At 38.9% G+C, this 12,467-nt stretch overlaps 1 protein-coding gene across 16 annotated transcripts in view; it reads left to right on the plus strand.

The window, feature by feature from the left end:
• Positions 1 to 12,467, plus strand: part of ROBO2 (roundabout guidance receptor 2) — a 1,292,543-nt gene that overhangs the window by 1,150,899 nt on the left and 129,177 nt on the right. For all 16 annotated transcript variants that reach the window (XM_077294049.1, XM_077294050.1, XM_077294062.1 and 13 more), the window contains 5 exons: positions 1,757 to 1,962; positions 4,984 to 5,065; positions 5,168 to 5,333; positions 8,577 to 8,743; positions 10,354 to 10,475. In XM_077294049.1, the coding sequence (XP_077150164.1) occupies positions 1,757 to 1,962; positions 4,984 to 5,065; positions 5,168 to 5,333; positions 8,577 to 8,743; positions 10,354 to 10,475 (743 nt within the window). The remainder of the gene's footprint in view (positions 1 to 1,756; positions 1,963 to 4,983; positions 5,066 to 5,167; positions 5,334 to 8,576; positions 8,744 to 10,353; positions 10,476 to 12,467) is intronic.

Raw genomic sequence — 12,467 nt, forward strand, 5'->3', positions numbered from 1 at the left:
AGAGACCCGAGGATAATCCATGCATTGTGTAAGAGGCTATGGACTTAGGGTTTAGAGACCCGAGGATAATCCATGCATCGTGTAAGAGGCTATGGACTTAGGGTTTAGAGACCCGAGGATAATCCATGCATCGTGTAAGATGCTATGGACTTAGGGTTTAGAGACCCGAGGTCAATCCATGCATCGTGTAAGAGGCTATGGACTTAGGGTTTAGAGATGCAAGGATAATCCATGCATCTTGTAAGAGGCTGTGGACTTAGGGTTTAGAGACCTGAGGTCAATCCATGCATCATAGGCAGTTCTCGGACCACGAATAATGGATGTGTGAAACCGCCTAATCCTAAAGGTGCTTCATGCATCAACACATGCATCGGTGGTGTTTCACTTTTGGACTGTTATGGATGTTTTGTGGAATGTTTTAATAGGAACTCATATAACTTCAGGAACTGTGATCTGTGTAGTTGGATCCATCTCTACTTCATGTTCTTTAAACTTGAGTTTTACAAAGTTTTTGCGCCAGACAATACCATTTTTAAAAGTTACTAGAAAAAAGTATCTGGCTTGAAAAATGGGTGTATCTAAAAGTTCTATTAATGTGCCCCAATTCAAAAAGTGAAATAGTGAAGAAAAGTTTTCTGAGTTCCATTACAAAATGCCAATGTAACAAATTTGGGTGTCTATTCTATTTGCCGGCTCCCTAAGTGGCTCATTGTTTCCCGGCCATAAGCAGGACTTTGGCACAGGTCATTAATGAAGATCACGTGGTTTACATTTTGTGTGGTGTTTATTATACCTGTTTTTAAACTCTTGATTTCGGATACTTTTTATACTCCTGGTGCATTAGATTTCACTGACTTTAGTCCACACAATATATAGTTGTGCAGACTATTAGATTACTGCAAGTGTCATTCATCAATGAAGCCGCGGAGAACCCGACCAATGATTCCTAGTTCACCGTGTTATAGAGTAAATGCAGAAAATAGATTTTGAGTCAGGAGTACATTTTAGGGATCAGGGCAATAAAACAATTGAAGGTTGTAGAAATGAGGGCTGACTGGTCGCAGTTTTGGTGGCAGTATGGATGTTCACACCTCACTGCAACTTCTAAGTGTTCATTTAACCTCCGACCTCAGTGTCATGGAAACCTTTATCGGGCTCACACAGTGAACACCCTCGGAGCCGAGAACTATTTCTGATGGAAAAGGGACTTTAAATCTGTTATTGATCCAACTCATTTAATGCAAACCATTTAGGCCATTAAAATAAATGACATGTGGTATCCAGAAATATACAAATGACCGAGCATCGTCATAAACCTAATAGCCTGCTTCATGCTTCTAATTTATGTATTCATAAAACTGACATAAAGGGCATGGTGTAAAGTGGAATAGCCATAAAAAGGGATTCTCTTATAACTTAAGTATAAATGGATTTAGTTTTGACATTTTGGAAGGATTTTGTGCCACAATATTCTGTTGGCTCAGTGTCTATTCTGGTGGAACTATTGGGGGTACCAAGTGGGCCCCAAGGTACTGTCGGCCATTAGTCAAAATCTGAAAAGACTCTCTGTAGCCTCCAGAAAATGGAAGAAGGAAACTATGCAAAGGTTTATCCTAGGTGCGGAGGGACCTCCTTTATGATTTTATGAATACCCCTATATGATGCCTTACGTTTCCACTAGTTGGTTTGTATATGAAGAGATTATATATTGTCAATTATCTCTGGATTCATTTTTGTTTTCTGTTTTGTTTTTTAGTTTTGACAGACAGACCACCGCCAATCATATTACAAGGCCCAACCAACCAGACATTGGCGGTAGATGGGATGGCATTGCTGAAATGCAAGGCAACAGGTGATCCTATGCCAGTCATAAGCTGGTTAAAGGAAGGATTCAATTTCATGGGGCGAGACACAAGATTATCCATTCTTGATAAAGGATCACTACAGATTAAATCCCTAAAGGTAAGAAAAATAGGCAAATATCATAGGTTTTTGGAATCTTTAGTATTTTACCAGCCAAACTGTTGTCTATTAGACAAATACAAACCTAAATTGCATTTTTATAGTAGTATAGTGCTGCTAATATCACTGATATATGTAGACTGGAGATACTGTATATCACAGAAAGTAATAATCATCGGGGCAGCCATTATTAGCTTTCTTGACTTCCTTTGAGTAATCCAATTCAAGACCACACTAAATGGCATAATGAGAAGATACAGTAGAAATAGTTGAGAAAACTCACGTATGTGGACAAGCTTATCTTTGAAAGTAAATCCCACCCAAAGAAAATGGGTTAATACAGAAGTTCTGCATCCAGTTCTTTTCCTGAGGGAACAACAGTATAATTTTCCTGGAAAGTATAAACAGTTGCATGGGGGAAATTCATCATTAAGGATTTGTTTAAAGGGGTTCTCTGGCGAAAAGAAGTTATCATCTGATGCCCATCCAGCGCTCCATTCATTCTCTATGCAACTGCCAAAAAATAGCTGAGTACAGAACACATGACCTTGATTAAATGATTGGCGGTCACGTGCCGACTAGATGTGTGCAGTTGTCTTGAATGTATCACGTCCCCCTGGATGACCTGGAGTTAGATGGTCACATCAGGTAATGAATCACAGGTCTTCTTTAGAGATGGTGTGAGTTGTGTCCCAAATTAAATGCATTTAGTTTCTTCTGCTGCTGAAGAGGCAAACAACCCTTTCTATGAAAACTAGTTAGACCTTCCTGTCTCTGCCAGTGAAAGATTCCTCTTCCTGCTCTGTGTGCTAAAGCTCAGTGGTTGGAGTAGAGTTGTTGCAGTAGTATTCTGTAGTTTGCTGTAGTATGTGTGTGTTTATCTCCGGGTCCCTGTTCCCATTTTGTTTATTCCTCCCTGTTCCTATCCTCCTCCCTATTGTTGGTTACTGCTTTTGTATGATATAGGTTTTCTGTTCTCCCTGTTTTGTCTGTGCCTTGTTTACCTTATATTTCTGTTCTATGCCTCATGGGTTGGGAGTGGGGACAAATCAGGGTTTAACGGGAGCATAGTAAGGTTGGAGACTCGGGCCTCTTCTACCTTCAAGAGAACCTTCGGGAGGGATAGTTAGGGTCACAGTTCCAGGGACAGTTTGAGTCTCATATATTTGCTCAAATTTGCAACCTTTTTGAGAAGAAAGCTGGCTCAAAGCTTTAAAAATCCTCTTATATAACCTATTAAAATCATGAATGGCTATAAACATCCAGTTCTATTCGATATGGTGAAGGTGGGTATCCTCATGAAGAAGTCTCTGGACACCCTCAAAGTTACCAATGAGGCTGAAAGATGACAACCTGTTTAATAAAGCGATGTGTTTATTTCTTATCTATTATTATTTCTTTCCTTTTATTTGCATATCTTTATTTTGATCTGTTTTATTGTGTATTTTCTATTTTGTTTATGTATTTTTTTATATTTAACAGTTCAGGCTTTTTTGTACTGTATGAGAATGATTTATGCATGCATTATGTTCTTTCAGTAAAGACACTTCTTGCAATACAATCATGCAGTAGTGACAATATGAAATACCCCGAAGTTTATGTCTGTCGCTCACCATAAATTAATTATTAACTTCCTTGGAACAAAATGGAATTTATTAAAAAAAAATGAATGTCAGCACTCGTTGAGTAAACAATTTAGCCTCCCACTCAATACTGAAGGCAGGAACTGACCACAAAGGTTAATGCATTTTTATTGTACTGCTGGATTAAATAGTGCGCTTCAATAGGCAAGATCCCAAGGAGTTTGCGGAAAAGCAGCCTTTCAAGGTGGGAGCTCAGTGATCCCGAGTCATCTCTAAGAACCCGTGCGGCTTCTCTACTAAATATTCTCCTGAATTGGCTGAAATGATGAACACGATAACAGTGATAGTCAGGGATTTATAAAGGTTGTCTCTAAACTCTCTGTGCACTCTGAGTTACCAGCCAAAAATAATCTGTATTTTTCAGAAATCCGTAGAGTAGCTCATGTCCTTCCTCAAGGAGAACTATACTTTCTACAGACAGAACAAAAAAAAAAGGAAAATATAGTTCAATAAATGATTCTAATTGATCAATATAATACATTTTAGGAAATAGGAAGCTTATAGTTTACTAAATACCAAGGTCGTGATTCATCTCTTGCATTATTTTATTTTTATTTAACCCACTTTTCTTTTTTATTCTTGTAGCGTTCATTGACTTTTTTTTGCACCAAATTTTACAAAATGGCACAGGCAATTCTTGAATTTTGTAGAAATGTAAAAATTGTCTTTCTTTACTTCTGTCTTAAATAGTTTTGAGGACTTTTTAACTTAAAAAAAAATGCATGTTTCGCAAAGTCTGGTAAGAATTGCACAACATTTTTCTGGCATGCATAAAATAATTCTGGCGGTAAAAGAGGTACATATGTGATTTTTTTTTTTAAAAGTTGAAATGGAGGAATTTTCTGAAGACATCTGGAAAGCCTAAACTTCAGCCACAATGATGAACATAAAAAAGCACAAAAAAACAGGCAAACGTATGTAAAATAGACTTTAAAAAATAGCAAATTAAGTGAAGAATTAGGCACAAGGGAAAAATGGACAAAAACGCCAAAACGAGACAAAAAAAAGTTGAAAATGCTGAAATGAATATTTATTTTTACTTTGCAGTAATTTTGCTAAATGGGTCAGATTAAAGGAGTTGTTCATGACTGACATATTGATGACCTATCATTAGAAATAGGTCTTCAATATCAGATCAGTGGGGGATCTAACACCCAGCACCCTGCCGAGCAGCTGTTAACCTGGTGCAATTTGGACCTTAAAATGTCTATATTCAGATTATTTAATGCTATTATTTAACGAGCAACCCATTGAAGCCTAGGACCATGTATTAAAATCATTGACACAGTGAACCATCTTTGAACATCCACATTTGGACATTTAATGAAAGCTTCCTTTTTACCTGGTGTTTTCTAACAATTGTATTGTTTCCTTATAGACGACAGATTCTGGCACTTACACTTGTGTCGCTACGAGTTCAAGCGGTGAAACTACCTGGAGTTCTGTTTTGGAAGTGACAGGTAAAGTGTCATGTCCACATTGCTGCCATATCGGTATATAGTGGTAGAGTTCTCTGACTAGACTCGTGGATAAGTGTCTGATATTTCTCTCCTTAACCTTAGAATCTGCCGGAGCGACTGTAAGTAAAAGTTATGATATAAATGACCTGCCGGGGTCACCATCAAAACCTCAAGTTACCGATGTCAGCAAGAACAGCGTTACTTTGTCATGGCATCTCGGAACTCCAGGAGTCCTACCTGTCACATCTTATATTATTGAAGCTTTCAGGTAAGTCAACTGGGTTTATGGGATTTCCTATTTCTATTTTTGTATGATATTGTATCAGAGAGCATCTCTGTGATATCAGTACTAGAGATGAGCGGATGAATGTTCTCTCCAAACCTCAGAGCATAATAAACATAGGTTCACAAAAATACCAAATAAATGTATACTCACCTCACCGCTGACCTGTCCTGTTGCCCTCACTCTTTGATTCTCCACACCTTGTATTTTATCCTTCACTCATTATGGGCATTCTCTTCGACCTCTTTTCTCCATGGTCCTGACTTCCAGTTCGTCAAGGCTTCTGACCTCGGGTGATGCACATTGTAATAACCCACACTGATGTCAGAGGCCTTGAAGACCTGGTCTGGAGTGAAGACCTGGCCTGGCCTATCTCTCTACTGTATCTATCTGTATCTCACTTTCCTGTGTCTCATCCTTGCTTGTTGCATATACTTAAAAGGATTGTCCTGTCTTAAATTGCAAATCTGCAGTCACTCTATGTTACTGCAGACTTGTTAATCGTCACATCTGTGAGGATTCTCTGGTGTAAGTGCTGGTGGCAGCAATATGCATACTCCCGGTTACATTCCAACTAGATGGGTGTAGCCTTGCTCGATACAAGTCTAGTCGGAATGTGACAGGGCGTATACATATCTCATACTTATGGTCACATGATTGCTGCCCCTAGTGCTGGCACCGGAGAACAGAGTGAAAGCAGACTTGTAGTTTAAGACCAGAGAACCCCTTTCGGATCAAGTTTTCATCCTACTACCACATAATATTGGCCTCCTCACTGTCAGGTCACTACGCAATCTGAGACAGACTAAGGAAACTAATGAGCATGTGCGTCCGCCACTGAATGTGGGCCTACATTCCAAGCACAGAAGAAACAGGATGGAGCACTGTCACTGATGAGAATGCAATGTACATGCAAAACCAAACTTTAGTTTTAATTGATTGTCTTGAACAATTCTTTATGTAAAACATCCCCTTTAAGATGTTAAGGTACTCCTAAAATTCTCATCATAATATCAAGATTATCCGGTCATTCTAAAATGTATTTTTAAAATAAGCGTACCATTCTCATCAAGTTTAAGAGATCTATTTAATATAGTACTGTGAAATCTGAAGATGGAGCCGCATCAAAAAGGTTGTCCACCCTGAGTAAATCTATGTAATGTACACACTGTAAGGATTTAGCCCTGCTTACTGGTTCCAAGTATTCCAGTTGCGTAGCTGCGGTCACGTACCGATTAGAGTCTCTGCTGGTTTTCTCAGTGTTCCATATTATTCACCATTAGCTGCACGGTTTGCCAAAAATTTACTCAGGGGTGGACAACCCCTTGAAAACAGTATTGTGAAAAATTCAGCTTAACTGCATGTGTACGACATGCAGTACAAAATGGCATAATAACTCATCTAGTGACTGTTCCGACAGCTTATTATAGATATTAGGCATATTTTTTGACAATCGCCAGTAGTCAGGTACACAGAATACCATTTTGTAAGATGACAGGATTCCTTCCTCTGATCAGGTACTTGCCACAGTCATCCATCTTCCTCCAGTTATGGTAATTGTTATTTAATTCTTCGTAGGCAGTGAGCGTCTCAGTGACATCCTGACAGATGCTTGTTCTTAGATACATATAGTGTTAGCTCAGAAGTTCAGAACACGCACCGCTGCCTGCATTACTAGACATTAGCATGAATCAACAGTGGATCGGAGCTTCTTAATGATCCTCAATGTGGGCACAAAGTAGGGAAGACGTCCCTGCTGGGCTTATAACGTGATCTATAAATGGATAGCTAGATAGATCGATAGAATAAAATCTAAACTAATAGAATTTATATCCTTTCCCAAATTTATGGATAGAGAATTATCCAAATTTTGCATGAATCCAACAAAAATGCGGTCTTTCATCATTCACTGGATTCTGAGTGCTAGGAAGGAGGGAAAAAATAATAAGCTCTTTTTTTTACCATTGAATGTCTCTCCTCATACCTGTCCCACTGCCTTCGTTCCCTTTCTGGTTTTCTAATCGGCTGCTCTTCCACCTTCTTCCGGTGAGCGGCACAATTGGCTATGCCGTCACATGAGGAACCACACACGTAAATGAGCGATCAGCGGTGTCAGGACATGTATCAGAAGTGCCGAGCACTGGTAAGTAGAGATGAGCGGACCTGTGGAAGTTCAGGTTTGTCGGGCTCTACCGAAAGCTAATCCAAAATTCAATTCGGGTATCAGAACTGCAACTGAACTTGAACCAGAACCCGAACCCCACTAGAAAACAATAATTACCCAAATTTTGGAGCTGGAAAATCTCTCTTTCTCTCTTCTTGTGCAATCTGAATGCTAAAGTTGACTTCTGGGTGAAGTTCATGTTCGGAGTTCACTAGGTGTCCGACACAAACCCCGAATTTTGCAGTTCGGGTTCACTCATCTCTACTGGTTATTATAGCAGGTTATTATTTGTAACCACTTCCTGGCAGATTTGATTTATACAGGACTTATTTGATGTAAATTGTACCTCACATTCTGAATTGAGAAAATCTATCAAATTTGGGAAATTGCTCATGTCTGACAGATAAGAAGACATAACATTTACAGTATATGTTATGTACAGATATACATAACATATTTATGTTTTATATATCTATAACATCATAATAAATAAGGAAGGATGTTATCAATACCATGGATGGCAAGAAAAACAAAAAATATCTATTTTGGAACAAATCAAGCCAGACATGTCACTGGAAGCAAGGCAAAGCTACGACTTGCCGACTTTGGACACATCATACGAAGAGAGCAATCACTGGAGAAGGATATCGTGTGGTTGGAAGAATAGAAGGAACTAGACGAAGATGAAGACCAGAGACCTGATTACTTGATACAATCAAAATAACGTCAGAGAAGACCCTGGTGGATCTATCTAGGCTTACACAAGATAGTTCTTCCATCCATCAAGTCGCCATGGCTCGAGATAGAGCTGAAAAAATATATATAGATAAATAGATTGCTAGTAAATAAATGATGATTTATATTTAGGATACTATTAGTTACAGCTATTAATACAGTATGCACCAGGCACTTCTTCTGCAGGCTTCTCTTGCCCAGTGCCAGATAGATCACTAATCGTTTTCCTGTACGGTCCACACATCACGTAGACACTTATCGGATCTGTCTGGAAATTTTGCCGGAATGATTAAAAGTTTTGACACAGTATTTTTATGTTTTTTCTGCAGCCAATCTGTCAGCAATAGTTGGCAGACAGTAGCAAATCATGTGAAGACCACATTGTATACCGTGAAAGGGCTTCGACCAAACACAATCTATCTTTTCATGGTGAGAGCTATCAACGCTGAAGGTCTTAGTGATCCGAGCCCCATGTCTGATCCAGTACGGACACAAGGTAATGAGCATAAGTACATTATGTGGAAAAGGAGTGTTATCTGAAGAAATGTCCTGGATGTCATGTCCAGCTACTGAGAGCCAGACAGACAGATACACATATAGATTTTAGACAAATATTAAAGCCCCAATTCATCATTTGTGCTTTTTAAGTCATTTTTCCTTTTTTTGTATTAACGTATTCACTGATGTTTATTGCGCTAAATTAATCTAAATAACGTAAGTCGTTAATGAATTTGGTGCCAATGGGCTTTTTTTCCTATACATTTTTGAAAAGATATGCATAAAGTTACACCGGCAGGAGTAAGGACTGGAGTAGAGTTGGCTAAATTTTTAAAAAGTCACGATCGATGAATTGGCCAAAAACATTTGAAGTCGGCTAAACTTTGCCTACAAATCGAGAAAATAAAAACACCAGTGAGCACTGAGCACAGATAAAATAGACTTAAGAAAAAAGAAATACAATAATGAATTGAATGAAAACAAAAAAAGGCTCAAAAACCACAAAACTATACAAAAACACAGAGAAAGGCAATGATGAATCGGGGACATAGCTTTTATATAGATAGTTGATGGATGGATGATGGATGGACTGATAGATGGATAGATGGATGGAGGCATAGATAGATACTTAAATTATCTATCTGTTTTTTATCTATGTAAATATTATAATTGTGGATGCTGCTATGGAAATGTATGCTAATTTTAACAAGAAACTGTCATTTACAATATTTGGCATCACCATTTATTAATGCATATAATCAAGTCACTGGGCTGTCAGCTAATTCAGACAAGAATCAGGTCACGATTCAGTAATTTTGATAATTAAAAGACTTATCTTTACAAGAGATCCTTCACTGATACAAGAGTCTGCTCAACTCCATGCAGGTGTATAGAATGGTTGTCGCAAGAAATACTGAATATTTGTAGGCACGGTCTTCTGTTTGTGCCAGACTCTGGATACAGGGACATACATGTATGCTCTCAACATTGTAAGGAAGCATGCAATAAATATATTGCCCAAATCAACAATGGGTATAAATGGTGGCATCATGGCGGCATTGCCCCGAGCTTAAAAGAAAACTCACCACATTCTACAGTGTATATTTCCTCTGTTACTCCTCCTAGAAATGTTACCAAATGAACAACTGGGTGTTATTAATCTCATTGTCAAAGGGGTGTGTCTCTATATAGTCTGCAATGATTGGACAGTGTAGATTACTCTCTACTGAGGAATAGCACATCAAAGAGTTAGAACAAAAGATGTTCTAGATTGCTATTTAATGGTAAATGCAATTAATATGGAAATTAAACCATTACAGCTGATGGATCTTCATTTAGTGCTGTGTGCATAAATAAGAAACAGGAAAGAGAAGCAACTACTTTGCCAAGAAAGTTTACTTTGCATTAATATTCGATATCTGTCGTCTAGACAGGTTCCACCCTCATGTAGCCTGAGCTTTTCTTCAGTTTCCAGTTTATCAAATCGATCCATAACTTAAGTGTTTTCTTCTAAATAATCCTTCAGAAATTCCAATAATTCTGCTGCACAATCAATTATAAGGAGAATTTTGTGTTATTTTCTAACTGTTCTGTAATTGTGTTCACTAGATATAAGGCCAACAGTTCAAGGTGTAGATCACCGGCAAGTCCAGAAAGAGCTGGGAGATGTGATTGTTCGTCTGCACAACCCTGTGGTCCTTTCACCTACCACTATCCAGGTCTCCTGGGCGGTAAGTCATTTATAGCTGAGTGCATATATGCGTTAATAAACGTGTTAATAACCAAAAGCAGAAATTACTCTATACCTTGTCATCATCTGATTATCATCTAGTATACGCTGGCCATAAATATAAAAAATGAGTTACCACAAACTCCTCATTTCCAAAAGTCTCTGAACACTTACTATATATATCTAATATATAAAGCTGAATGTGTGTGTGTATGTATGTATGTCCGGGATTGGCATCTGCATCATCACAGCTACAGCCACAAAATTTTGCTCAGTCACACGTCTGGACCCTGAGAGCGTCATAGGCTATGTTGTGAGGCGAAATTTTAACCCCGCGCGTTCCAGTTCACCAAAACAATTTTGCCCCTATCTACATAATAGGGAAAAAGTGAAAGGAAAAGTGTTGGAGGCAAATTGACAGCTGCCAGATGTGAACAAGGGGAACTTAAAGAGTGAGAGCGATGGCGCCAAAGAGTATATACCGTACAGTTGCTAAGGTGGGGCCCCAACATGGGATACTCACCACACACGGGGATATGAACACACACACAAAATGCGCCACACACTACCACGTGCTTGAACACATATACCACCCTCAGTGCACATTTCACCACACATATACCAACCTCGCCACATAAAAGTCGAAACACAAAAGTCACCACTCAAAACTCGCCACGTGCAAAATTTGCCACATGCAAAACTAGGCTCACGCAAAACTTGCCACACGTGCAAAACTCACCTCATGGAAAACTCGCCACACGCAAAACTTGCACACGCGGAAAAATTGCCACATGCACAAAAGTTGCAACACATGCAAAAGTTGCCTCACACAAAACTTGCACATACTCAAAACGCACCACACATAAAACTCACCACGCACAAAACTCACCACACGCAAAACTTGCACACGCGGAAAAATTGCCACATGCACAAAAGTTGCAACACATGCAAAAGTTGCCTCACACAAAACTTGCACATACTCAAAACGCACCACACATAAAACTCGCCAGGCACAAAACTCGTCATGCGCAAAACTTGCTACACACAACTTGCTACACTAACCTGTCACATGCAACTTGACACACAAAAAGTTGCTACACGCATGTTGCCACACAAAACTCATCTCACAAAAGTCGCTACATGCATGTCGCCTCACGAAACTCAACACACACAACTTGACACATGAAACTCGCCCTAAAACACACACAAGTCTGGTATTATCCTTCAAAAATAAAAATCTGATTAATAAGCAGACAAACTACAAGAGCAACAAATGTACCATATAGGAAATACGGCAGCTGTCAGTCACATGACCTGTCTATTATGTGTATGTGTGAGCTAATATATACTGCCGGGGGGGAGGGCTTCCTGTTGGCTGGTGATTTATCAGGCTGCCAATTTAGCTTACAAGTACTGAGGTAAAAATACTGAGCAAATAACGTGTGAACGAGGTCTAATACAGGAGGAGATGACACACAGATATATAATATATACAGGAGGAGATGACACACAGGTATATACTATATACAAAGGAGACGACACACACATATATACTATATACAGGGGAGATGACACACAGGTATATACTATATACAGGAGGAGATGACACACACATATATACTATATACAGGGGAGATGACACACAGGTATATACTATATACAGGAGGAGATGACATACAGGCATATACTATATACAAGAGAAGATGACACACAGGTATATACTATATACAGGGGAGATGACACACAGGTATATACTATATACAGGGGAGATGACTTACAGTTATATACTATATACAGAAGGGGGAAAATGAGAGGTGTGAGGGAGAAAATGATAGAAGTGAGGAGTAGTGTTGAGCATTCTGATACCACAAGTATCGGGTATCGGCGGATATTTGCGGTATCGGAATTCCGATACCGAGTTCCGATACTTTTGTGGTATCGGGAATCGGTATCGGAACCATATTCATGTGTAAAATAAAGAATTAAAATAAAA

This window comes from Ranitomeya variabilis, chromosome 3, assembly GCF_051348905.1.
Source record: "Ranitomeya variabilis isolate aRanVar5 chromosome 3, aRanVar5.hap1, whole genome shotgun sequence".
Lineage (NCBI taxonomy): Eukaryota > Metazoa > Chordata > Amphibia > Anura > Dendrobatidae > Ranitomeya > Ranitomeya variabilis.